The sequence below is a fragment of the Desarmillaria tabescens genome, assembly GCF_030435595.1.
Source record: "Desarmillaria tabescens strain CCBAS 213 chromosome Unknown EV420scaffold_10, whole genome shotgun sequence".
Lineage (NCBI taxonomy): Eukaryota > Fungi > Basidiomycota > Agaricomycetes > Agaricales > Physalacriaceae > Desarmillaria > Desarmillaria tabescens.
Window position 1 is genome coordinate 1,039,549 of NW_026848309.1, and position 22,033 is coordinate 1,061,581.

Consider the following 22,033-nt stretch of genomic DNA (forward strand, 5'->3'; position numbering starts at 1 on the left):
GTGGTGGATGAAGGGCCGATTGTGTGATGCGGAAAATATATATGCGAACCGGGGCCAGTTGACGATGATGTGGAAGAATGAAGAATGAAGACCGCTATGAAACAGACAAGGAAGCAGGACCGAGAGGACCATAGAGCCGGTTATTCACAATAATAATAGGTACAAGCCCATTAGGCTGAAAGAGAGAGTGAAAATAGTCCACCAACTGCAGTAGTGTCATCGGTGGTTCAAGTCGAGCGTAATGTATAAACAGTGACGGAGTGCTGACAGGAATATGCGGTCTAAGGGGGAATCGAGCATTCTGTGGTTTGTTCCAGAGAAATCGAGAAAACGAAGGCGATGTGCTCAAGTCCTGAGCCAAGCAGATTGGTAGCTGGCGCTGTGAATGAGGAGTAAACGTAGGAGGAGGATACGCCTTGGCCGTGAATACCCCATTGTCCATCCAACTCAGGAGGAGATGGAGCTTCGTTTGCAGTCATGCGGATGTCGCTGCAGCGATATTGGAACTGTGACTGAGAGTATGAGCGCAGATGATTACGACTATCTGTAGTCTCTTGGTAAGGTTGCGAATGCGAACGAGAATGCGAAACTGGAATGGGAAGAACAAGCTGCGGATGACTATAAACAGGAAGCGCAGGATGGCGAAGAGGGTGCCATGTCGTAGGCATAGGCCAGAGACATCGGAGCGTGCTGTACATAGGTACCGGCCGTGGGCCAATGATGACCCTGGTATCCTACTTCATGGGGGTACGCGGGTACCAGATGGTAGGAAACTGCATTCAACGGAGGCGGTTGCACTGCGATGTACTGCGCACTACCGCGGTTCCTGTCCCTCAAAATGGGCTCATCTCCTGCAGGACTCCACTTGGCAGGCGGAGGCAATCCTTTGACGGGTTGCGCATTATGCCTATCCCAACCGGATGAAACGTGAGAATCGTTCTCCCTGGAGCCACTGCTGTAGGTAGAGCTAGCACCACTAACCCGTCGTTTGGGTATATATTCCTCACGGAGAGGACCACCCTCATCGATGTCGAACTCGGCGAGCTCGAGTGCCATGGCTTGCTCCCTCTCTAGCTTTTCTCTCCGACGTTCCTCCAAGCCAATGAACACAGGCTGAGGACGAGAGGGATCAAAATTACAGACAGCCGGTGCCTTGATGACCTCATCGATAGCCTTACGAATAATGGAGTGTGGATTGGCCGATGGACGGGAAATGGGCTGAGGATGAGACGACGACAATGACAAATGGTACGACATCACATGCGAAAGCCACTGCGACCAATGTTCATTGGTAATCGACAAGTCGTAGCCGAAAATGTCCAAGGCAAGGGACTCGAGATGATTCAGCGCATGGATGGGAACATTGGAAATTGTATGCCTTGACAAATGAATGAGCATGACAACTCGGATGAGTAAAAAAGCAAGCTTACCAAGTCTTGTTCGAAAATGTGTGATCATCAAGCCACTTGTTGGCGAGCATGCACCCCAAAACCGCAAGACGGAAGGGCGCACTAGCTTCCATCATCTCTTGATTGTGCCCGTGATCTGTGCCGAGAAGAGCCGCTCTAAAACGAAGTTCTTTGACGTCTTCATCGCTGATAGTAATCGTCCCAAAGGAGACTGGAAGTCGAACAATATACCAGAGAGCAAGGAAAATGGCGGAAGGCTGCAGAAGGGTGGACAACAGTAAAGAATGAATAAGGGAAGCAAGGTATTCAGGAGGGTCCCTTGGATACTGCCTCGAAAACGTGGGTCTAGGCATAGAAGTGAGTAAATAAGACGAAAATAGGAACAGGAAACGTACGGTGTGCCGCGGAAAGGGAAGGCACCCTCAGTAGAACAAGTCTTCCAGACATAATTTGCAATCCACTCGGATAGTGGCTCGGCCAACTTTTTGTACCCAACAGATGCAGATGGAGTTACCACCTCGGGAGCTAGGACTGGCTCTTTGGGTTCTTCGACGATGGATGGCTGCGGCTGATAATAATCATAGTCGCACTTGTTGATGCCGTAGGGCATGTCGTCAGTGGAAATGGCAGGAACACCATATTCAACATCGTAACCATCGGCTGCGACAGCGCGGTCAACGAAGTCGGCAAATGGGGTGGCGGGCCCAATAGGACTTGAGCCGCTGTTATCTCCGGGAGATGTTTCCTCGAAGATGGGTGAAAATGCGCCTCTCTCGTACGAAGCCGCTGGAGCCGGGTGGACAGACATCTTGATATCGTCACGCTGTGGCTGATGCTCTTCAGGGGAACCATCACCCCATTGACCGCCAGAACGAGGCTGGCTGACGGTAGAGCCTTCTGAGCTCATTTCGTCGTCGGCGTCACCGTCGAGTGGAGAAGAGTGTAGGTCGGGTGACTGAAGAAAATTGAACAGGGGCGGAATGCACGCTTCAGCGTGCGCTCCTTTAATAACAGACGCGTTGGCCGCGACAGCTAACCCTTGAGAAAAATCCTGCTCTAAACGACGGGCTACAAGACGAGAGTCCTCCTCCCAGATCCTGCGAGGCTTTGTCCTCCTCCACGATGGCAGCGAGTTGATCCACTGCTCGCGGGTGCCAAAGGAGGGAGGTGGGCCCGTGGGGGCCACGGGGAGAGAGCAAGTCAGACTAAAAAAGGGATTTGAATGGCCGTCGTCGATGTGATGTTTCTTGATAACGGGATGCGCAGGCTGTTTTGAGTGAACTGGAACTGGAACTGGCATCTGCAGTTGAAACGGACCAAAGATATCGAGCACTACGGACACAACGGAGTCAGCAGCGACGTCGATATTCGGATCCAAGGTCGCTCTTTCGAATGAAGGAGCGAGAGAGTCGAGCGAGCGAGAAAAAAGGGGGTCGTAAGGTGTGTCGTGAAAAAGAGAAGAGAAGAGAAAAAAGTCGGGGTCGAGAGCTGTCGAAGGTCGAATCGATGGCAGACGCACAGCAAAGGCGTGCCTTTTGGATGGTCCGAGCTAGCTGCTGGGCTGCTTGGCTGCTACTGGGCTGCTGGAGAAAAAACGCAGTGGTGGCGTCCTTGGCTGCTGCCGGGCAAGTCTACCCCTGCAATTTTTTCAGCAAGGCAAGAAGCACAGAGTACCCTCTTCAGTCTCGGCTGACGATGGTATATGGAATAGAGAGACCTGGCAACAGAATCGACGGGATGAGGTCGACGTCGCACACGGTGGAGGGATGGTCACTTTTTAGGCTGACTGCCACGCCTTATATATCTGCTTAAGTAATAGACTATGACTCGGTTGCTCCGTCCGACATGCGAACGCATCCAGTACGGCATGAGACAGACCGAGACGGGTGTAATTCAATTTATTAGTACTGTCGATACAGTCACTGCCCTTTCCCCCCCCAACTGCGCTGCTGTCTGCCCTTGGCCTAGGTAGTCCTAGCTTCGCCACTGGGTACCTGACAAACCCTCCTGTTATCCTATTCTGAAAAAATTTCCTGATCGATCGCAAAACAGTACCCCGTGTGTTAACCCGGAGCACTATGTATTACCGGATTTCTTCATCAGTACCCCACTAGTACCCAGTGTTCCATGTATCTGATTCGCCAGCGGCTCTCGAGTCATAATCTATGTACCTATCCGTTGGCCGAGACATTCCATATACGCCTCTAGCGCGCAGCTCACGGTATGATGAGGCCGGCTTATATGGGAATAGAGATAGCCTACGTGTCGACGAGCGACCATCCAACACGTGTTGGTACAACGAGCCATGCGGGATCCCGATGGTTCGAGCCAAATGAAACACGCCCAGACGACCGAGAATACCAATCAGGCCGCCAATATGTGTCATGCGTGAGTTATATAGAAACGTTCCGGACGGCAGAAACAGAAACGTCGCACCGCTCGGAGTTCGATATCAAGATCGACAGGGAAGAAACAAACGATACTTGGTAACACACACAAAAGGTTTCCAGCACGTACTCCGGAGATACCCACATTCGCAGCCGATAGTACACGCTATCGTGCGGCATGTCCCAGCCTACGTGAGATTTATGGACGCAAGTGGGAATACTAGTATACTTTCAGACCAGGAGATGATCAAGATTCACTAGAGATTCGAACTTTGCCAAGATAAACATATTGTTGGTAGGGCGGAGCAGAAGTAGGGTTAGGAGGGGTAAGCGCCCATTAAATCAGAGAGAAGCCAACCCCCGTTGAGATGGGGAGGATACGAGTTCGGCCCTTTGCATCATGACGTAGTTGTTTGGCTGACATCTCTATTCCAAGCAATCCCTTTAGGCCTCCTGATTACCATTTGCTAGTACGACGACTATACCATTTCCACTTCATGCAAGTCAATTAGACGCGTCAAAATGTCGTTTATTGGACCAAACCCAGATGGAAATGGGGTGAACAACGCGAATCAGGATTCCATTACTCTCGGCCAGTTGAGGACCATGGTTAATTCTATACCTAAACCGAAAGTACGTGCCCATCTTCTCCTTCGTCAATGAAACGCTAAAAGATGATCTAGCAATGGTGGTACGACTACAACTATGATGATGAAGACTCAGTTATGAACGAGATCGATGAGCTATATTCGTATGTCGAGATGCCCCAGGTAGCGGAGAATTTGAGGGCGTGGCACGGATCTTTCGATGGAGGTGGGTAAAATGCATCTCTGAAAATATTCACACGTAACATACCCCAAGAATGGACCAAGACCCCACCTCCCCAGCGCAAAGCTCACGTCGAACTGCTCCTCGAAGGACTCGAACACCGAGATGCCGTGATTCGGTTCACAAACGCGCGCCGGCTTTTCTACATCGTCCAAGGTTCGGCTTTTTTCTTGATGATTGTCGACTCGACATGATCGGTTCGTAGGGACGTTTGCGGAGACAGTATCACCAGAACATCAGCTTCATTGGATCTTTGAAAACTGCAAAATTGTCCGAGCAGCGAACGGTGTTAGCGCGATCGTGGAAGCCATGAAGATTGCAAGTTCAAAACATGATTTGCTATGGCAAGCAACTACAATCTTTCCATCTAGGATGTCCACTCACGCTTATTGTGCTCGTCGTTAAACAGTAGTCTCTCGGACACCGATATTGCGCATTTGCGTGTTTCACCCGAGGAGAAGTCTAATCTCCTGGAAGAAGTATTGACAGAGCTTTCTGTCTATGTCGGGATGTTGTACCATTTGATTGAGATATTCAAGGGACATGACGAGTTCGCAGACGAATTGAGTACGTGGGTCATGCTTTGAAATCTCCTCTCCGTACTAATAGATCATTGAAGTGAGTCTGGACCCGCCCCTTCCCGTCTACGTGTTTAGTGTCGTCTCAGGTCTACGTGATAAAAGTGCTAAGGGATATCCTGTGAAAAAGGTAGCAAGGTTTTTTCAGAGAAGACCTCACTCTCAACCATTCTTTAGCTGTTATTGCTCCTTTGGAAAACTTTATTAGCTTGCTTTGGTGGATACCGCGATTATGCTAGGGTCAAAAAACTTGCGAGAGAACTGGGAGGACTGTCGAATAGTCCCGAGGCTCCTGAAGGTAGCTCGCTTTGCCTTTGCCTTTACGCTCTCTGACACGGAAATAGGTGCCACAATCATCAAATCGTCACCTTTCGACATTGAAGCATTCCGTCAAGAAACCTTTGTGAAATACCCCACCTTCACTCCTCCCCCACCTCCACCTATCGAGTCTCCCATTCCCAAATTAGCCAGTCCAAATTTCACATCCAAGTTGGCACAAGCATTCTCCCCCATTCCTGTACGCCATCACTATCACAACGACGAGTCCGAGAATCAGCCAAACCTTCCTTCGCACAATAACATGATGTTCCATCAGCAGCATAATAACGGCTATCGACCTATCCCTCAACCAGCGACTCCTGCTCCTTCGCCACCACCCCCCGTCGGTCCAAAGCCGAAGAAGCAGCAGTACCAAACAGACCAGAACCGGCCTTTCTTGTTTCCCTTCTCGAAAACTCAGAGTAAAGATGCTAGACTCGTGCCGTTCGCCATCGATGAAGCCGATAAATTGTATTCTAGGCACATGTACGTCAGTCTGTCATTGACTCAAATGTGGCGAACCAGGGAGGATTGTATGACCTTTGAGAGCGGGTTAGATCATATGCCAGGGTCAGAGGGTGAATTCGAGCCGTCAACCTTCACAGCAAAGGTGGGCCCTTTCGTCTTCATTTCAGTACCACGGAACCTTAAACTTGGTATAGGAATCGGAATCGGCTGAGCCATTGCCTGACGTCGCCCTTCTAGATGCCAAAATCGCTGAGGCGACCGAGGCCGTGGAACGTGCGGAGACCCCCGCGGAGAAGCGAAAGGCGAAAGAACGACGGGAAGATTTGATGCGCCTGAAACGCGTCGAGCAGATCTACGTAAGCCTGTCCTTGAGCATTTAGGCGTTAATTGACACATGCCTTAGAGTGCTGGTCTACCTGTTCTATCCGGATGGGTTCTGGTTTGTCTCAAGCTGCTGTTAGCTACGGTTACAGCAGGCACGAACATGCCACTTCCGCAAGCAGCTACGATGTTCCCTGGTGTTGCTTCGCGTAAGTTGATACTTCGGATGGCGCTTCCTTGACTGAAAGACGCATAGCACAGGAGCCCCCTATCCCTCCTCCTACGCCAACCCTAGATGAACTTGATGTCACTCGACACCGAGAAATTACATCCAAGGCCGTGTCCGCCATTCTGCTCATGGTTTTGAAATGGTTCAAGGTGTCACGTAAGTCTACACAAAGTTTAGTGTTGAATGCCTGACGATGATCTCCTCCTTTAGACGTCATGAAGTTTCATCACTTAGGGCAGCTATTACTGGACACAAATTGCTTGTTACTGCTTCTGAAAATGTTCGGGTTGCAAGAAGTCTCTACGTCTCTTGTAGTGCGTAATGATTCTCCCGAAAACAAGTCAGTCATGACTGTTCCCGTATCATTGATATTGGCATTAATGGCCTTCTCTAGCTTCTTCCGATATTGTTATCTCCATTTCTCAAAAAATCCTCAGCCGATACGGCCGGAAGACTCTATGCTGAAACCACCAAGACATACAATTACGAAGACGCGTACACTGCCCAACGGAGATGTTTTGGAGGAAGAGGTCGAGATGGTTACTGATTTCTCGTGGAGGAACTTCTTTTCGACCATCAATTTTGCGAAGATTATGCAGAAGCTGTCAAAACACCGATCGCATAGAATTTGGATGTTAATCCAATACAAAAGCTCTGTGAGTGGCCCAGAAGCACAGGCTAGTGATGAACTAATAATGCTGTCAATCAGGCGGTATTGAAGCGGATACTGAGGGTTCAACATCCAATGTTACAACTCCACTTGCTTAAGTTGCTCAAAAGTCAGGTTCCATTCTGTGGTCGAAAATGGAGACAAAGTACGAGTGTTCCGTTATGGCTTTCTTATTTAATTCTCTCATTACATTTCTCAGGCAACATGAAACTCATCACAGCCATATATTTGAATTGCAGGCCGGACCTTCGTGATGAATGGTTAACGGGTTCAGAAACTGACGATGCCGCCGATGCCTCTGTAGGTTGTCCGATCTATGAACATCCTATTCTGACTGTTTTCTTCGTCAGGCTCAGGAGACGGCTTTGCGACACCTCGTCAAATTCTGTAAGTCAGAGTTCCCCGTCTTACTCTGTGCTTCCTAAACGAAGTCACCTAGACAACACCAAGCGATACGGTACCAACGCGACCGCAAACCAATTCAGCCCGTTACACCGCCGTTCGGGGAGCATGTCGCATCACATAGAAGGTCTCCATCCCGGTCCGGAGCTATCTAATATTATCCGGCCCAATGGAACGCCTAACATTGTGGATGCGGATGTGTTCCCTCCGGCTCGTTCTCAAGCTCCTGATCCCTCGATATTCCTCCCTTACACGGCCGAGGATATCAACTTTGAGGATGAGTACGAGGAGTATATATCCGACCTCGGATGGTCCGATGAACAGGGCGGTCCGTTATTGGAGGGAACCTCCGCCTGGCATCGGTTCCCGGTGGATTTCGCTGCTGACATTGCCGATGGTATAAGCGATAGCGAGAGTATTGTCTCTATTGGTGATCTAGGTGATGACGCTCGGCTGAACCGGGACGAACCTCAGGGTCATGATGAGAATAGGAATGACTGGGAGGTTCGTATGCTCCATTTTTTCTGTTTGATTCCCGCACATTTATCTCCCTCTAGCACATGAGTCCCAAGACAATGGCCGCTCTACCCAAATCTCCTGCTGGCGGAAGACGTTCGAGCTCTGGGAGCGGTCTACGTCCCGTCATACCCTTTGGCTTGGACAGTGATAGCCCTATTGATTTGGAAGATGAAGATGAGGATCTCCCCGAAGTAGGACACGCTCCTCGTGAGGATTCCGCATTTGCCTCTGGTGCGGGTGTAGATGAAGTGGAGTATGTTTATGGGTAAGCCTTCCACTTACATGATTTAAACAGCCATTGACCTTCTCGTAATAGCGTTTGAGACTCATCAATGTACGATATATGTATCCTTGAATCCTATGATATCATTGTGCATGGAAGGATAAAGATTACACCCGCGTATCTAACGGTGTACATCAAAACATACAGTAACAGTTATACTGCAGCCCCAAGGAGCGTTTCATCCATTTTGATAGCCTCAAAGACATGAAATGTCCGAACGTGGGTGGGCTCATGGCGAGAATAATCCGGAGGAGCTGCTGTGTCCGTTGGGTTGAACGTCGCAAAGCTTGGTAATGTCAAGATACTCGGCGCAGCTGTTCGGGAGTGGCCATCATCGTGAGAGTGCGGCATGTGTAGGCGTGGTGGAGGCGATACCCTTATATCTTCGAGGGACCACGCGAGGTGATCACGGAGTTCACTGAATATATAAGAAAGGAGCAAGACGGACGACGGAGGGAGACTCACGATTGATACTCCCGCATCGCAGATCGGCCTTCAGATGAAACAGAACCAATGGAAAATATAGAGGCTCGCGTGCTTCTATTGTCCGAATCCTGTCGAGCATAGGATGCAACCTGAGGATGTGCATGGGTGTACTGCGGAGGGTTGAACCGCTCGTGCAAAAACCTAGTAGCCATATAAGAAATCAAATATCCTTCAGAGACAACTTGCATACTCACCCTTCATAATCCCACAAAGATTCTTTCACCGCTTCTTCATCAACTTCATCTTCCTCAGCAATCTCGACCGCATAGCTCGTCAGGGCCGCTTTAAGTGACAAAAGGACCCTTGGATGTTTCAATGCATGGACTTCAATCTCTGTCCGAGGCAACGGAATGAGCGTGGAGGGCCACAGCATGAGCCCCGGTGCATGTGTTAGCTGGTGGATTTCCTCAGGCGGTTGACCCTTCTCGAGCACGGGATTCGCCGGAGCCAGCGTCAAATGCATCGTTCGTACTTCTCTCGAGTGCCCAAATATCTCCTGCAGCATCTCCACGATGAATTGGCTTGGACAAAGGTGGATGCCATATTTCTCGTTGTGTAGATGCTCAAAGAGGGTCTCCAGTTCTCGTGCAGCAGATGCTTGCTCTGTCCATGGATCAGCTTGGAACTCCACAGGAACAAGAGAGGAGGAGACGGAATGCCGGGTCAGTCCGCTCGCGGTGCTTGTTGGGTTGCGTCCTTTGCAATTCAGCGTTGCAGTATCAGAGGCCTCCTCCTCTTCTTCCTCCTCTTCTTCTATGTCGTAGTCATCCCCCTCAGTTATGGGATCGACACGATCACTGTCAGGATGCAGCTGAGAATATCGTGCTAATGAATCGGCGTCGCTGGGCTCGGTGGGTGGTACCGTTGGCAGGGCTGACTTGCCGTATGGAAAAAAGACGTGGTCATCAATCAGTTCTAGTCTCCCACCGACGGTCAACACACGACAGGCTTCTCGGAGAACGAATTCCCATTTCTCAAAGGATATCGCATATGTCAGATTGGACATTCGCACGAGATCAAACGAATCACTCGGAAACGGGAGCTCGCTCTTCACACTGCGGGTAGCCATCAGTACTGGAGCACTGAAAGACAAATTGAATGGACATACAAGTTGCCTTTCACAAAAGAGATATTCTCAGATACTCCGTTCCGAGCAGCTGCAGTGCGAAGCGATTTCGTGATATCAACCATATCGAAGCCTGTGACTTTTGTCCCGTAGCCTTTCCAAGCTACAGCTGCATCGAGTATCCAACGACCTTCGCCGCAGCCCAAGTCAAGCACAGTAGCAGGGGGATTATTTCCATAATGGTGAAAGGAAGGGCCATCGACGCTGTTTAGACGCTTTAATAGCTCGGTACCTAGACGGTCCCTACATGGATGCAGGTTAGTAGAAAATAGGGTAATTTAACACGGGTAACACACTGTTCTAACAGTATCGAGTCGTACGGATCGAGAGGATACGAGTCGCGCTTAGACGGTGATGACGTAGATGCCCATCGTGGTTCTATGCTGAAACTCGTAGATCCTATGAAAGAAGCGGTATCGCTTGAAGATGGTCGCGAAGAAGGATCCGAGGCCGATAAGTCTGAACCTGTGTCAGCAGATTGGTCTTGACTAGCTTTCTTTTTCCTGTTTATGGGTATACCCATGAAACGACGATGTGGATCACTCTGCCGGTCGCTGCCAGTAGAAGACTTGGATTTCTTTTTTAGAGGAAGTTTCAGCTTTGGAGGAGGCGAGTTCGGGTGTGCTCTGGATCTGGATGAGGGGAAGACAAAGCTGGGTGATCCAACTTCCGTAGAATTGTGCGAGCGGAGAGACGAGGGATTGGACGAAGAGCCCGAAGAACTAACGACTGACGGAGATGGCTCAGGCGACTGGCGGCCGGGTGGACTCGACGCAACCGGATAGACCTGGGTTTCTACCTGTTTCCCTTTGTTCTTTTTTGACTTGAGTTTGAACTTTGGAGGGGGCGAGGCTGGGTGGGCTCTGGAGCGTGAGGATGGAAAGACGAACGCAGAAGGAGATGATGTGGGCTGGGAATCTGTGGAGCCAGAGGAGTGGGAAAAATACGAAGTTGGAACATTAACGTCCATGGAGGAGTGGGAGCTAGCATTTGAGATCACCGAACCGGAATCGGAGGACCCTGCCCGTGACTCAAGTGGCGGAGGTGGGGGAGTTGGCAAATATACATTTTCGCCTTTCCGTAGCGGAGAAAGCACACTCAAGGTATTATTAGACGCAGGGGAGAGTGGCGGAACAAGGCCAAGGGGTGACCGTGGCGGGTCACTCGAGGCTAACGACGGCGGGGGGGCTCCGTCTCTGCCCTCTGGTAGCGCCGTGCCAGGCGCGTACGACGTCGAGGGCGTCGGGGTCGGCGGCGAAGATAGGGGCGCTTGGGCGGAGCGTGTCGGGCGCTGTCGGTACAACACGTGGTCATTTAACAACGATCGACAGTAATGTCACTACCCACGCACCAATGGTCGCAGAGCACCCAGAAAACTTTTCTCAATGTGCCCCCCCGTTAACGCTGCATTCGTAGCCTTCAGTGGCTTCGACTTTGACGATGAAGAAGTGTTTCCTGATTGCAGCCGTCTTCGTCCCGATGCGGCCCTAGACGACATCTATTGTTCAACCATCATTCTGCCTGGCCGTGTGGACAAAAGGTGAGGGACATACTGGTGGGCTTGACGTACTATAGAGTCTATTAATGAGCACCTCGGATAAACCAGAACAAGTTCGCAACGTCTCGTGAACACAAAAGGGGGCAAACGCGAAGGGTCTTCGAGCGTCCTGTCCGATACACTAGTGATGAGAATTGGCAAGATTAGAAGGGTGTAGGACGGCGGTTACCTCCGGCTAGACCGGATATAAATCTCAAATGCTACTTAATAGCCGCGCTTGGAGGACTCCTGGTTCTTTCAGGCCTGCCATGATCTTGTCAAGCCCCTCATCTATCGAACAGTATTAGCAGATGAAGTGTACCCACGGAATAAGCCATCAGCTGAAGATAAGTCGCTGTCCAGTTCGCCGCGAGGCTGTGTTCCAAGGTATGACGGCATGGGTTCGTGTTAAGGGTGAACCTTCCGGCGACGATATCGAAATTCATGCAGATTCAGATAAGGTCGGTCGCACAAGCAAAGTGATCGTAGCGGCTGTCGAATTTTCTATTTCGATCTTAAAGGGGTACTCAAATTTCCGAGCGGATCCGGGATCAGACCTATTCAAGTTTTCCAGCTTCGAAAAGATACCTGCGAACCAAACCAATGCCGTACTGCATGCCAAGCTTCAATATCTTCAGCGCTTAGAAAATATTGCAGGCTGGGGTCGGAAAAGAAGCGTACGCCGAAGTTCTAGAGCCCACCGATAAGAGGTGGATGTGAACACATGGGATCCAAGGTACCGTACCTGTTCAAGCTATGCTAAATAACATAGTACCCGCGGACAACCTCGAACTGGACCATATCCCGCGTTCAAGATCAGGCAAAACGAATACCGTCCCCAGTGCACACACAAAAGAAATAGGCTTGTATCAGAATCTGGGCTTATCGAGTGCAGTGCCGACAAAATAGGACGAAAGAGCATAAAAATAAAAAGCACATCTCCATTCATTCAGACCACCACACAACAGGCGCAATGTGGGTCGAGTCGAGATAGATAAGTCGTGATCCGGCGATTTTCGATAAATACCCGCCACGTACTGTATGACGCAAATCACCGCCGCTGTAAAGTGCAGACGGCGTTCTGCATCCGCCAACGTTCAGCGTCTGTCTACTTCCATTGATACGTACTCAGAGGAAGAGGTGAACTAGTTCCCTTATGGTTCTGATGATGGAAATGCTGTCTATCTATCGCACTGTGGGAAAATGATCATGATTTGTATATGATCAAGATCAATCTAGTTGCTACTTTTATACTGGGATCCCCTTCCGTTTCGGACCCTTTCCATCTTGTCTGCAACGTTTCCCCTCCAACAGCAGGAAACATGGTCAACATCGACTACGATGCCTGTACGTCATCTTTCGCTCTTTTGGTGGATGAAGGGGCTCATGAATGAATATAGCTGGCAGTATGTCCGTACAAACTGGCGGGAAGACCGTCGTCTACAACCCTGGTGACATTGCATGGGTCCTTGCGAGCACGGCACTGGTGTGGTTAATGATACCAGGCGTTGGATTTTTCTATTCCGGGCTGTTAAGGTGGGATCCCTATCCATGAGTGCACCCTATCTGCTCACCCACTTTCCAGACGAAAAAACGCGCTATCTATGATATACCTAAGCATGATGACCATCGCGGTGGTTTCCTTCCAGGTCCGTCTTTATGTCCAACTTCAGTTTCAAGAGAGTGACAATACTACTCTATCACTAGTGGTTCTTCTGGGGCTTTTCACTGACATTCAGCGAGACGGGAAGCCGTTTCATCGGAAATTTAAGTGAGAATAACCGCACCATGTCGCTCGTCTCATCTTGACTGACTGATCGGTGTCACCAGAATATTTCGGTCTCAAGGGGGTCCTCGAGCAACCTTCCATAGGAAGTACCAGAATCCCATCCATCGTTTTCTGTGTATACCAGCTCATGTTCGCAATTATTACGTACGTCTTTTTTTCCACGTCATGCCCAGTCATGGTGGCATGTTGGGATTTCTATACTCGGAGAGGGTAACCAACTGACGGAACCATTTTTTCTAGCCCCATGCTCGCAATAGGAGGTTTCGCCGAGCGTGCTCACCTCGGACCCTTGCTCGCCTTTGTCTTCTTCTGGTCTACACTCGTTTACAACCCCATCGCATGCTGGACTTGGAACTCAAACGGATGGACATTCGTTCTCGGAGGCCTAGATTTCGCTGGAGGAACTCCGGTGCATATCTCTTCAGGGACGGCGGCTCTGGCTATTTCGGTTTATCTTGGAAAGCGTCGGGGGTACGGCACAGAGGCCTTGGCATACAAGCCTCATAACACAACATATGTGGTCCTAGGTATTTTCGTCTGAGTGTTCTACTTTGGCAAGTTGGACTTAGTCATATGCAGGAACCGTATTTCTATGGGTTGGCTGGTTCGGCTTCAACGGCGGCTCTGCTCTCGCTGCCAACATGAGAGCCGCCCAGGCTTGCATCGTCACCAACTTGGCGGCAAGTGTCGGTGGGCTTACATGGATGCTCTGGGTAATGAATTTTTCGCTGCAAAGTTTCAATCACTCAATCTGCGATACAGGATTACCGTATCGAGAGGAAGTGGTCTGCCGTAGGTTTCTGTTCTGGTGCTATCGCAGGATTAGTGGCTATCACTCCCGGCTCTGGATTCGTTGGAGCTCGTGAGTAATATTTAAATAATCACCGTTACCCACGGCTAAAACGTTCCACCTTGTAGCCGCGGCCGTCCTCTTTGGCTTCATGGCCGGCACAGTATGCAACTTTGCAACCCAAATTAAGTTTTTCGTTGGCTACGATGATTCTCTCGATGTAAGCTCCACCCGCCTTCCTCGCCGCCCCTCACTCATACCTCTTAACAGGTCTTCGCGTCCCACGGCATTGGCGGAGTCGTCGGGAACCTCCTTACTGCGCTCTTCGCCCAGGCTAGCGTAGCACACTTTGACGGGTTTACCGTCATTCCCGGAGGCTGGCTTGACCGTCATTGGGTTCAGCTAGCTTGGCATCTCGCAGATTCAGCGGCTGGACTGGGTTATTCGTTCACGATGACCGTAAGTCGCGGTTCACTTTCCTCCAGCATGCTCTCACACTTCATTTTCACAGACTATCATCTTGTGGATCATGCACTACATCCCGGGCCTCCGTCTACGCGTATCGGAAGAGGTAGAGGAGCTGGGAATAGACGAATCTGATATGGGCGAGTTTGCGTATGACTATATTGGCTTCGATGCTCCACTATCGACCGGGTATGGAGGGAGCCGGGATTCAGAAAACCAGTATCTGAAGGAACGACAGAGTTCGCATGTGCACTAATTCTTTTGTCTCCACTGTCTTTCCCGCTGCTTTGCTCTAATCTTATTGCTGTTCTTTGTTTTTGCTCGCGGAGCGTATATGTACCTATTTAATTATTCACGCTCCTTTACAGATTATCATCCGTTTTAGTATATATGTAGTCGCTTAATGTGCGACGATAGAATGTTTATTGCCATCGTACCCTCGCCGCAGAGATTAATATCAGAATCCCACGTAAGAGTGTTTCCTGATGAGTCGGTTATTCAATAGATACCCTTGCTGAGCATTTGATTAAAGAAGAGTATAAATTGACCCGGCGAGGACGGACTGAAGGAGGTAAATTGAGTCATGAGCCTTTGCCCTAAGCCCTAGACTTAATACCAAATCGTAAAAATTATGTTGTTTACACAGAAGCGGTAAGGTAAAGGGTACTGTCAGTGGATCCCGGACCAGGTACGAATTTAATGCAAGAGATAGCAAAAATAGTCCGTTAGCGCTTGGCGATCATACAGACATCAAGGGAAGCTGGATGGACAAGCTGGTATCTGACAGGTCCGTCAAACGAACTGGGTCGCTCCGAGTTAAATAATAAAAAACGCTCACAGGGAGATACAGGAAATGTATTGAATACAGTGTGGATTCATATGCATTATCTAGACGCCATGCGGTCGCATTTATACTGCTCAGCATACTTTGCAGCCAAACGCAACAAGTCTTTGTCGTCCTCAAAGGTGAGCTTCTCCAGAGCCTTGTCAACTTCGAATAACACAGACTCTTCAAACCCCTCTGCTACCATATGCGTCCCAACGCAAGGGGCCCCCTCGGGATCATCCAACGAAGCGACGTACCAGAATATCAGTTTCACATTCTTGGGTTGCTGCAGGGGCCTGATGGTGATAGCGAATGATTCTGTACAGTTCTGCGACAGTCTCGGTATATCTTCCTGGTGAGCTACTGACGCGGAAGGAAGGGTGGCACGTGTGGGTAGTGCGACAGGGAGAAGCGTACAGGCATAGCCCGTCTCTTCCAAGACTTCGCGAACTGCCGTTGTCGCGAGGTCTTCACCCTCGTCTTTCCGCCCTTTGGCGAGAAGCCATTCGTTTCGCTTTTTGTAGTACACAAGGCAGACTTTGAGCGGCTTATCTTGAGAAATCAGAAAAGCAACGGCTCCGGCGGCGAGAACGAATTGGTCAGAGGAATGATTGGTTTGCTTCGGGTAACGTGGATCTGGAGGGGGTGTGAACGTTCAACGAGTATCAACAGGAATGATGCCGCACGTGCTGGTTTTTTGAATCGTCGATAAAACCACGGCAACAACAAGAATCCTGCAGCAGTAGCTACGGCAGCTAGAGGCCATGTATCTGATAATAAATTAGGATGAAAGAAAGGACAAAAAGAGCCTCGAATAACATACGGTAATGATGCATGGTGGTAACTTGTAAATGGCAGGGAGTCATCGGGCCGGTACAGTTGTGGGTCCACGTTGACTCAACTTGTGAAGCTATTTCATTTGAGGCTACAAATACATTTTCTTAATGGCGAAGTGTACTGTAACGGTAAAAGGAGTCGCAAGGCGACAGAAAGTATACGGGCGTTGCTATCAAGAGCGAGGGTCTTTACTACTAATCTGGACCCGGTCTGCAGAAAGGCCCCGATGTGAATCGCCCAAGACAAAAAGCCGTGCCGCGGAGACACATTTGCAGCGCCCTTACTCACAGCAGTAGCCACTGAGATGTAAGTAGGTGAAGAACACATAAGAAGTCAGGAACGGACTCTACTTCCGTCCAGTCTGATATCCGCCTTTAATGAAGGCACAGTCAGGTATTCACTATCAGAAGACCCCTGGCGGGAACTCTCATGTGTAATTCGAGAGCCATTTAGCGAAAATATCCTTGAACTCACAATCTCAAGTAAAGACAGATGTTTAAACCTCCATGCGTAGATCAGAAGAGTATAAAGAAGGCTGTGAAGTGACTTAGCGCTGGCAGGCAACTTCAATTCATAGTGTTACTGTTCCGTATATCACCGCACTGAGACAGAAGAAGAAAAGAAGTCAAGGGGCCATTCTAGAGAAACGAATGATCAGACTCGACCGCATGCGGTCGAATACGGCAAGACAACTCAACCAGTCAGTAACAGGATTGGCGGCCAAACGTATGGTCTGTGCCTTGTAGGAGAAAAGCTGAGCTTGCTGTACAGGCAAACCAGGTCTAGGTGATTAGATCATAGATGACAAGCCGTTTGTCCACGCGCCAGTGATGAGAAAATCTACAAGCGCTTACAGTATTGATGCCCGACCACCGAAGTACAATACTATTGTCAGGGTGGTCGAGCTGACAACTGAATGGAAAGCTCGATATCACCAATCAGTCTGAGGTCAGTCTCCCATCTGTCATACGACTCTGATCATTTCTAGGAGGCAGGTGCTGATGAGAAGAGTAAAGTGCAGTTCGACAACAGAATATAACCCGGGTCTAGTTGTCGCCCAGTCCTTGAGAGTAGCAGATTGATTGTCATTTACGCCACGGAGCTGAACCAGAAGGTGAGACAGATTGTTGAGGATTCATCCTGCATTCTTCTTATGTAACAGTGATATCGTAGAGGTTTCGTTAAAAAGTGATATTGGATGTTTAACTGCCACGGCGGAGACGGACTGAGATGAATTGCTGACACCCGCCATGGTCTAGATGGTACTGAAGTAAAATATGATGGTTATCTCTTGAAGTAAAAGTTCCCGTAGCGTCTCGTGAGTCGTAGCGTAGTCGCTGCTGTGAGGTGCGAGACAATAGATGAGGGCGAATCTGGGCGAGTTCCAGTTCTTCATGAGACTGTGGGAGCTTCCAAGGAAATCATTTAATGGGTCCCGAGACGAGTATTCGAAGATAAACTCTAGAGACAGAGCGCACCTTCGAGAGGCCATGGCGGTCTGAACGGTCCGGGCAACGATATCACGTGATTTAACCATATCTGGTACAAATTGAAGCCTGAGAAAAGATTATTCGGATTCTACTACTAGACCTCAAAGTCTCAATGTTAACTCCGACTCTGCTCACAATCAATGTCTGTACGAGATTCAAGCTGTTCTCTGGGCATTTTCTGGCTATATCTCGACGAAAGTGATGTCGCACGCAGCACCGTAACTGTCAACAGGTGATTGGTCGATGCGCCAGAAGTGACGCTCACGGGACTACGGGAACCACTCGGCATCATGATTCTGTCTTAACCCATGGCTACGCCTGTGACGCTATAGTGTGAAACCTGACTATATCTCTCATGGCCACCACTCAAACCTCGGACCGATGTACGCACGACCCCTCCTCGCTGTCCGTTCCCTGCTTACTACCCCGTAATTCCCTAGTCAACGCCTCAGACTCTGACATTACTCTCAAGTCATGCGACGACGTTCTATTTTGTGTACACCGCATAAACCTCGAGATGCACTCTCAGGTGTTTGCTGATGCTGGAGGGTTGACCATTCCGAAGCACGAGGAGGTCGTCCCCCTCACAGAACGTGCTGAGGTACTCGAGCTTATGCTTCAGTACATGTATCTGCAGCGCCAGCCGGACTTGACGCACGTCAAGTTTGAGGTACTTAAGGATCTCGCTGAGGCCGTGGAGAAATATGAGATATACTCAGCCATGGGAGTATGCGCACAGAAGATGAAGTACGCTCCACTAGGCCTGCACCGCTCTGTACCGAATTCAAATGTTGCTTTACCAGGGAGTCTATAGCGGACCATCCATTAGAAGTGCTCCTGTACAGTGTTCGACACAAGCATGTTGACATCATCAACGAGTGCGCGGAAGCTAGTATCAACATGTCGACAACCGAAATGCTTCAGTCTCTTCCTTCTGACATATTCGCCGCTTGGGTGGGTCACGGAACTTTCTCCTTTTTCTCTCCACCTTCTTAGTACTTCTCAGATTCGATACCACCAAGATTGGACAGACCTGATGAATAGGGAGTACACACGTTTCGGTCCTACGCGTCACCACAAGAATGTCACCGTGCATCACTGTGAAATATGGGCAGAGAATTACGCTTGTATAGCTTATGAGATTGCAGGCAAACCTCAGAATTTACTCAAGTTGCGGTCGCTGCTACAGCGGAGACAACAAACACTAGGGAATCGTTGCGAGGACTGTAAAAGGGAGTTGGGATATTGGTATCATCAGGCTAACAGGGATAGGAATGACTTGCCGCAGTTTAGTGAATACCTTTAGCTTGTAGAATAGGAAGACGGGACAGATGTATCGAATAATGTAACGGAACATGTTGTATATCAATAACGCATTTGTGCGAAGAACGCGACTTACAACAGAGCGACTTGCAATTGAGATCTGCGATTTTTATTCAAAGTTGTTGAAAATTTAACGAGTTTCGCTCGCCGCAACTACCTTGGGTATTGGGGGTGGAATCATGGAATTATTAAAGTTCAGTCTTGGGTGACTAGTAGCCTCCGGACCATTATTAACTTGTACCATAGGGTAGAAAGACTGTGTATGAACTCCCAGACGACTATATCCGTGAAATTATCCCTGTCCTGAAGAATGCGATTCTCGTTGTCGGAATTGAGCAGTACGACACCGTTCATGTGAGGGATTGTGTGCAGCCCATTGCGAGCTCCGACATTAATGATCTTACGCCCAGGAAGATAGTTCCATGGCACTCCAGGTCAGTACGTAGTTAGGTCAAGTGCTAACTGTCAACGTTTCAACGTTCGTAATAACATGTCCGAGTCGATTCATTCCATTTCCATGTTGTGCTGAAGCCCAACGAGCAAGAAGGAATGTTTTTTTTTTAAAAAAATTTAGCCCAAGCAGGCGACTGATAAACCGTTACTAGCGGGCCATACAAAAGGCTTGAGTAGCCTCAAGTCGTTCATGAAGATCAGTCAAAAGTCCTAGACAACTGAGTTCGTTGAGATGTCCTGGGAGACGGAGAGTGTACGAGGGATGATTGAAGGTTGACAGTAAAGCAGAATTTATATCCTTTGATATCTGGAGTAGCACTAAGAAACACTAGTACCGCAGCTCTTGCTGGCCAAGGTGAATGGGTGAATAAAGGGCGTGCTGGAACAAAAATTTTATGTATATTATTTATTTATTTAATAAATTAAAATTCCCAACATGGATGTATTTCCAACTCCGCTCACTCTTCTCTTTCCAACACCTCGACCAAGGAAAAATGTCTGGAATTAATCCAGGAGATGAAGTAGGTAGCACCCTCAGTTGTGTACTTAATACTAACCACTCTGTTCCAGAAATTGGTGTTCGAGTCGTCTGAGGCCGTTTCTGTTATTTCAACGTTCGATGACCTTGGCCTGAAGGAGGATCTCGTCAGAGGAATATATGCCTACAGTGCGTCCAGGACTTCCTTCAGTCTCTGCCATGATATCTTACTCCCTTAAAAAGACTTCGAAAAACCTTCTGCTATCCAACAGCGGGCCATTCTACCAATAACGCAGGGCCGGGATGTCATCGCCCAAGCTCAATCCGGTACTGGTAAAACGGCCACATTCTCCATCTCCATCCTGCAATCTATCGACGTATCTGTGCGCGAAACGCAAGCACTAGTCCTTTCCCCCACTCGTGAACTCGCAACCCAGATTCAGTCTGTCGTTTTGGCCCTCGGAGATTACATGAACGTCCAGTGCCATGCCTGCATTGGAGGTACCTCCATCGGCGAGGATATCCGCAAGCTCGAATATGGACAGCATGTCGTCTCCGGTACACCTGGTCGTGTCTTTGATATGATCCGCCGGCGTAGTCTGCGGACGCGGAATATCAAGATGTTGGTTCTTGATGAAGCCGACGAACTCCTCAACAAGGGTTTCAAGGACCAGATATATGATGTCTACCGCTACCTCCCCCCTGCGACTCAAGTCGTTCTCCTCAGCGCTACCCTCCCGTATGATGTACTGGAAATGACGACCAAGTTCATGACGGATCCTATTCGCATCCTGGTGAAGCGTGATGAATTGACGTTGGAGGGCATCAAACAGTTCTTCGTCGCCGTGGAGAAGGAGGATTGGAAGTTTGATACGCTTTGTGATTTATACGACACCCTTACCATCACCCAAGCTGTCATCTTCTGCAACACGAGACGAAAAGTGGACTGGCTGACGGAGAAGATGCGAGCATCCAACTTCACTGTGTCATCCATGCACGGTGAGATGGTGCAAAAGGAGCGGGACGCTATTATGGCTGAGTTCCGAGGGGGTACTTCGTGAGTGATATTCTCTGTCATCTTAGCTTGCTGTCTTGACACTTGGTGTTACAGCCGTGTCCTCATAACCACCGACGTGTGGGCGCGTGGCATTGATGTTCAGCAGGTGTCGCTTGTCATTAATTATGATCTCCCTGCGTAAGTACCTCTTGAAACTCTAACTCCGCGTACCTATACTAATTCTGCGCAGGAATCGTGAAAACTACATACACCGTATCGGTCGTTCAGGTCGTTTCGGAAGGAAGGGTGTCGCCATCAACGTAAGCCTACTCTGTTAGTCTTCAATGTGCTCACTTCCTTATCATGTCTTCAGTTCGTCACTGTGGATGATGTTCGTATCTTGCGTGATATCGGTGAGTACATTACTGTATGTATCTCTTCTCAAACTCATCTTTTGTCTCCAACGTAGAACAATTCTACAGCACTCAAATTGTAAGTGTTTCTTTCTCTGTCCTTCTCCCAGCCTAACCGTTTCCTCCCAGGATGAGATGCCAGTGAATGCGGCGGAGCTTATTTAGACCGTTTCAGCGTGTACGAGTGTTCATTTACTTCTCACTTATGTAGTTTATTGTTCTTTGAGTTTCGTTTCCTTCTTAAGGTAGCATCGATGTAATGAGCTGCGTCGTGTTCTATTGTGCTGCAGATCGACCGCATGCACGTAAGTCTGGGAGTAAGAACAATCTCAATTTCTCGGAGTCGATTTTTGCCTGGTTGGTTGCTGAAGGTTTCGGGTGATGATGAGTCAATCACGGTTATCCTACGAGAGGTCGGGTCGTGATCGGGAAGTGCCGGTCGGTCTTACTACGCGACAACCATCTCATCAAGTCGCAGTTGACGCCTCTAATTCTCTAGTATCTATTCTCGTTTTTTTATATGAAGTGCGCTGAGTGGTCGGCAGCGTTGAAAGACGTATTAACCTCGTTCTTGGCACTGAAGGTGCGAATTTGTAGGAGGCATTCGGGAA

General features: G+C 49.1%; 8 protein-coding genes across 8 annotated transcripts; 4 read left to right on the forward strand and 4 right to left on the reverse strand.

The window, feature by feature from the left end:
- Positions 1-281: 281 nt before the first annotated feature.
- EV420DRAFT_1305364 (uncharacterized protein) lies at positions 282-3,187 on the reverse strand (the record flags this gene model as incomplete). Its single annotated transcript, XM_060468475.1, has 4 exons — positions 1,805-3,187; positions 1,431-1,754; positions 627-1,378; positions 282-589 (listed from the first exon to the last, which is right to left on the reverse strand). The coding sequence occupies exons 1-4, from the start codon at positions 2,707-2,709 to the stop codon at positions 282-284; spliced, it is 2,289 nt and encodes a 762-aa protein (XP_060333704.1). The 5' UTR covers positions 2,710-3,187.
- On the reverse strand, positions 3,188-4,265 carry EV420DRAFT_1528118 (uncharacterized protein). Its single transcript, XM_060472490.1, has one exon. It carries the CDS (start codon positions 3,793-3,795, stop codon positions 3,520-3,522), a length of 276 nt encoding a protein of 91 aa, XP_060333705.1. The 5' UTR covers positions 3,796-4,265; the 3' UTR covers positions 3,188-3,519.
- EV420DRAFT_1528123 (uncharacterized protein) lies at positions 4,266-8,475 on the forward strand. Its single transcript, XM_060472491.1, has 19 exons — positions 4,266-4,429; positions 4,480-4,609; positions 4,658-4,780; positions 4,830-4,968; positions 5,034-5,191; positions 5,244-5,332; positions 5,380-5,500; positions 5,547-6,130; positions 6,183-6,344; positions 6,392-6,518; positions 6,566-6,694; positions 6,749-6,878; positions 6,933-7,194; positions 7,248-7,353; positions 7,408-7,508; positions 7,559-7,595; positions 7,648-8,114; positions 8,168-8,394; positions 8,446-8,475. The coding sequence occupies exons 1-19, from the start codon at positions 4,319-4,321 to the stop codon at positions 8,450-8,452; spliced, it is 3,210 nt and encodes a 1,069-aa protein (XP_060333706.1). The 5' UTR covers positions 4,266-4,318; the 3' UTR covers positions 8,453-8,475.
- EV420DRAFT_139045 (uncharacterized protein) lies at positions 8,439-11,297 on the reverse strand. Its single transcript, XM_060468989.1, has 5 exons — positions 10,321-11,297; positions 10,007-10,267; positions 9,093-9,953; positions 8,878-9,039; positions 8,439-8,830 (listed from the first exon to the last, which is right to left on the reverse strand). The coding sequence occupies exons 1-5, from the start codon at positions 10,992-10,994 to the stop codon at positions 8,566-8,568; spliced, it is 2,223 nt and encodes a 740-aa protein (XP_060333707.1). The 5' UTR covers positions 10,995-11,297; the 3' UTR covers positions 8,439-8,565.
- A 1,586-nt stretch (positions 11,298-12,883) lies between these two features.
- EV420DRAFT_1477671 (ammonium transporter) lies at positions 12,884-14,861 on the forward strand (the record flags this gene model as incomplete). Its single annotated transcript, XM_060469437.1, has 11 exons — positions 12,884-12,908; positions 12,962-13,097; positions 13,147-13,210; positions 13,269-13,332; positions 13,392-13,494; positions 13,591-13,877; positions 13,930-14,063; positions 14,113-14,212; positions 14,269-14,360; positions 14,411-14,599; positions 14,652-14,861. 11 exons carry the CDS (start codon positions 12,884-12,886, stop codon positions 14,859-14,861), a joined length of 1,404 nt encoding a protein of 467 aa, XP_060333708.1.
- Positions 14,862-15,312: 451 nt separating this feature from the next.
- On the reverse strand, positions 15,313-16,277 carry EV420DRAFT_1762130 (NUDIX hydrolase domain-like protein). Its single transcript, XM_060480688.1, has 3 exons — positions 16,255-16,277; positions 16,118-16,201; positions 15,313-16,067 (listed from the first exon to the last, which is right to left on the reverse strand). Exons 1-3 carry the CDS (start codon positions 16,265-16,267, stop codon positions 15,490-15,492), a joined length of 675 nt encoding a protein of 224 aa, XP_060333709.1. The 5' UTR covers positions 16,268-16,277; the 3' UTR covers positions 15,313-15,489.
- Positions 16,278-17,858: 1,581 nt separating this feature from the next.
- EV420DRAFT_1528151 (uncharacterized protein) lies at positions 17,859-19,168 on the forward strand. Its single transcript, XM_060472492.1, has 4 exons — positions 17,859-18,141; positions 18,199-18,505; positions 18,562-18,712; positions 18,765-19,168. The coding sequence occupies exons 1-4, from the start codon at positions 18,114-18,116 to the stop codon at positions 19,062-19,064; spliced, it is 786 nt and encodes a 261-aa protein (XP_060333710.1). The 5' UTR covers positions 17,859-18,113; the 3' UTR covers positions 19,065-19,168.
- Positions 19,169-19,995: 827 nt separating this feature from the next.
- Positions 19,996-21,803, forward strand: EV420DRAFT_1528155 (P-loop containing nucleoside triphosphate hydrolase protein). The gene is made up of 8 exons (XM_060472493.1): positions 19,996-20,055; positions 20,105-20,201; positions 20,256-21,069; positions 21,124-21,207; positions 21,260-21,329; positions 21,383-21,422; positions 21,479-21,501; positions 21,552-21,803. Exons 1-8 carry the CDS (start codon positions 20,029-20,031, stop codon positions 21,585-21,587), a joined length of 1,191 nt encoding a protein of 396 aa, XP_060333711.1. The 5' UTR covers positions 19,996-20,028; the 3' UTR covers positions 21,588-21,803.
- The last annotated feature ends 230 nt before the right edge of the window (positions 21,804-22,033 follow it).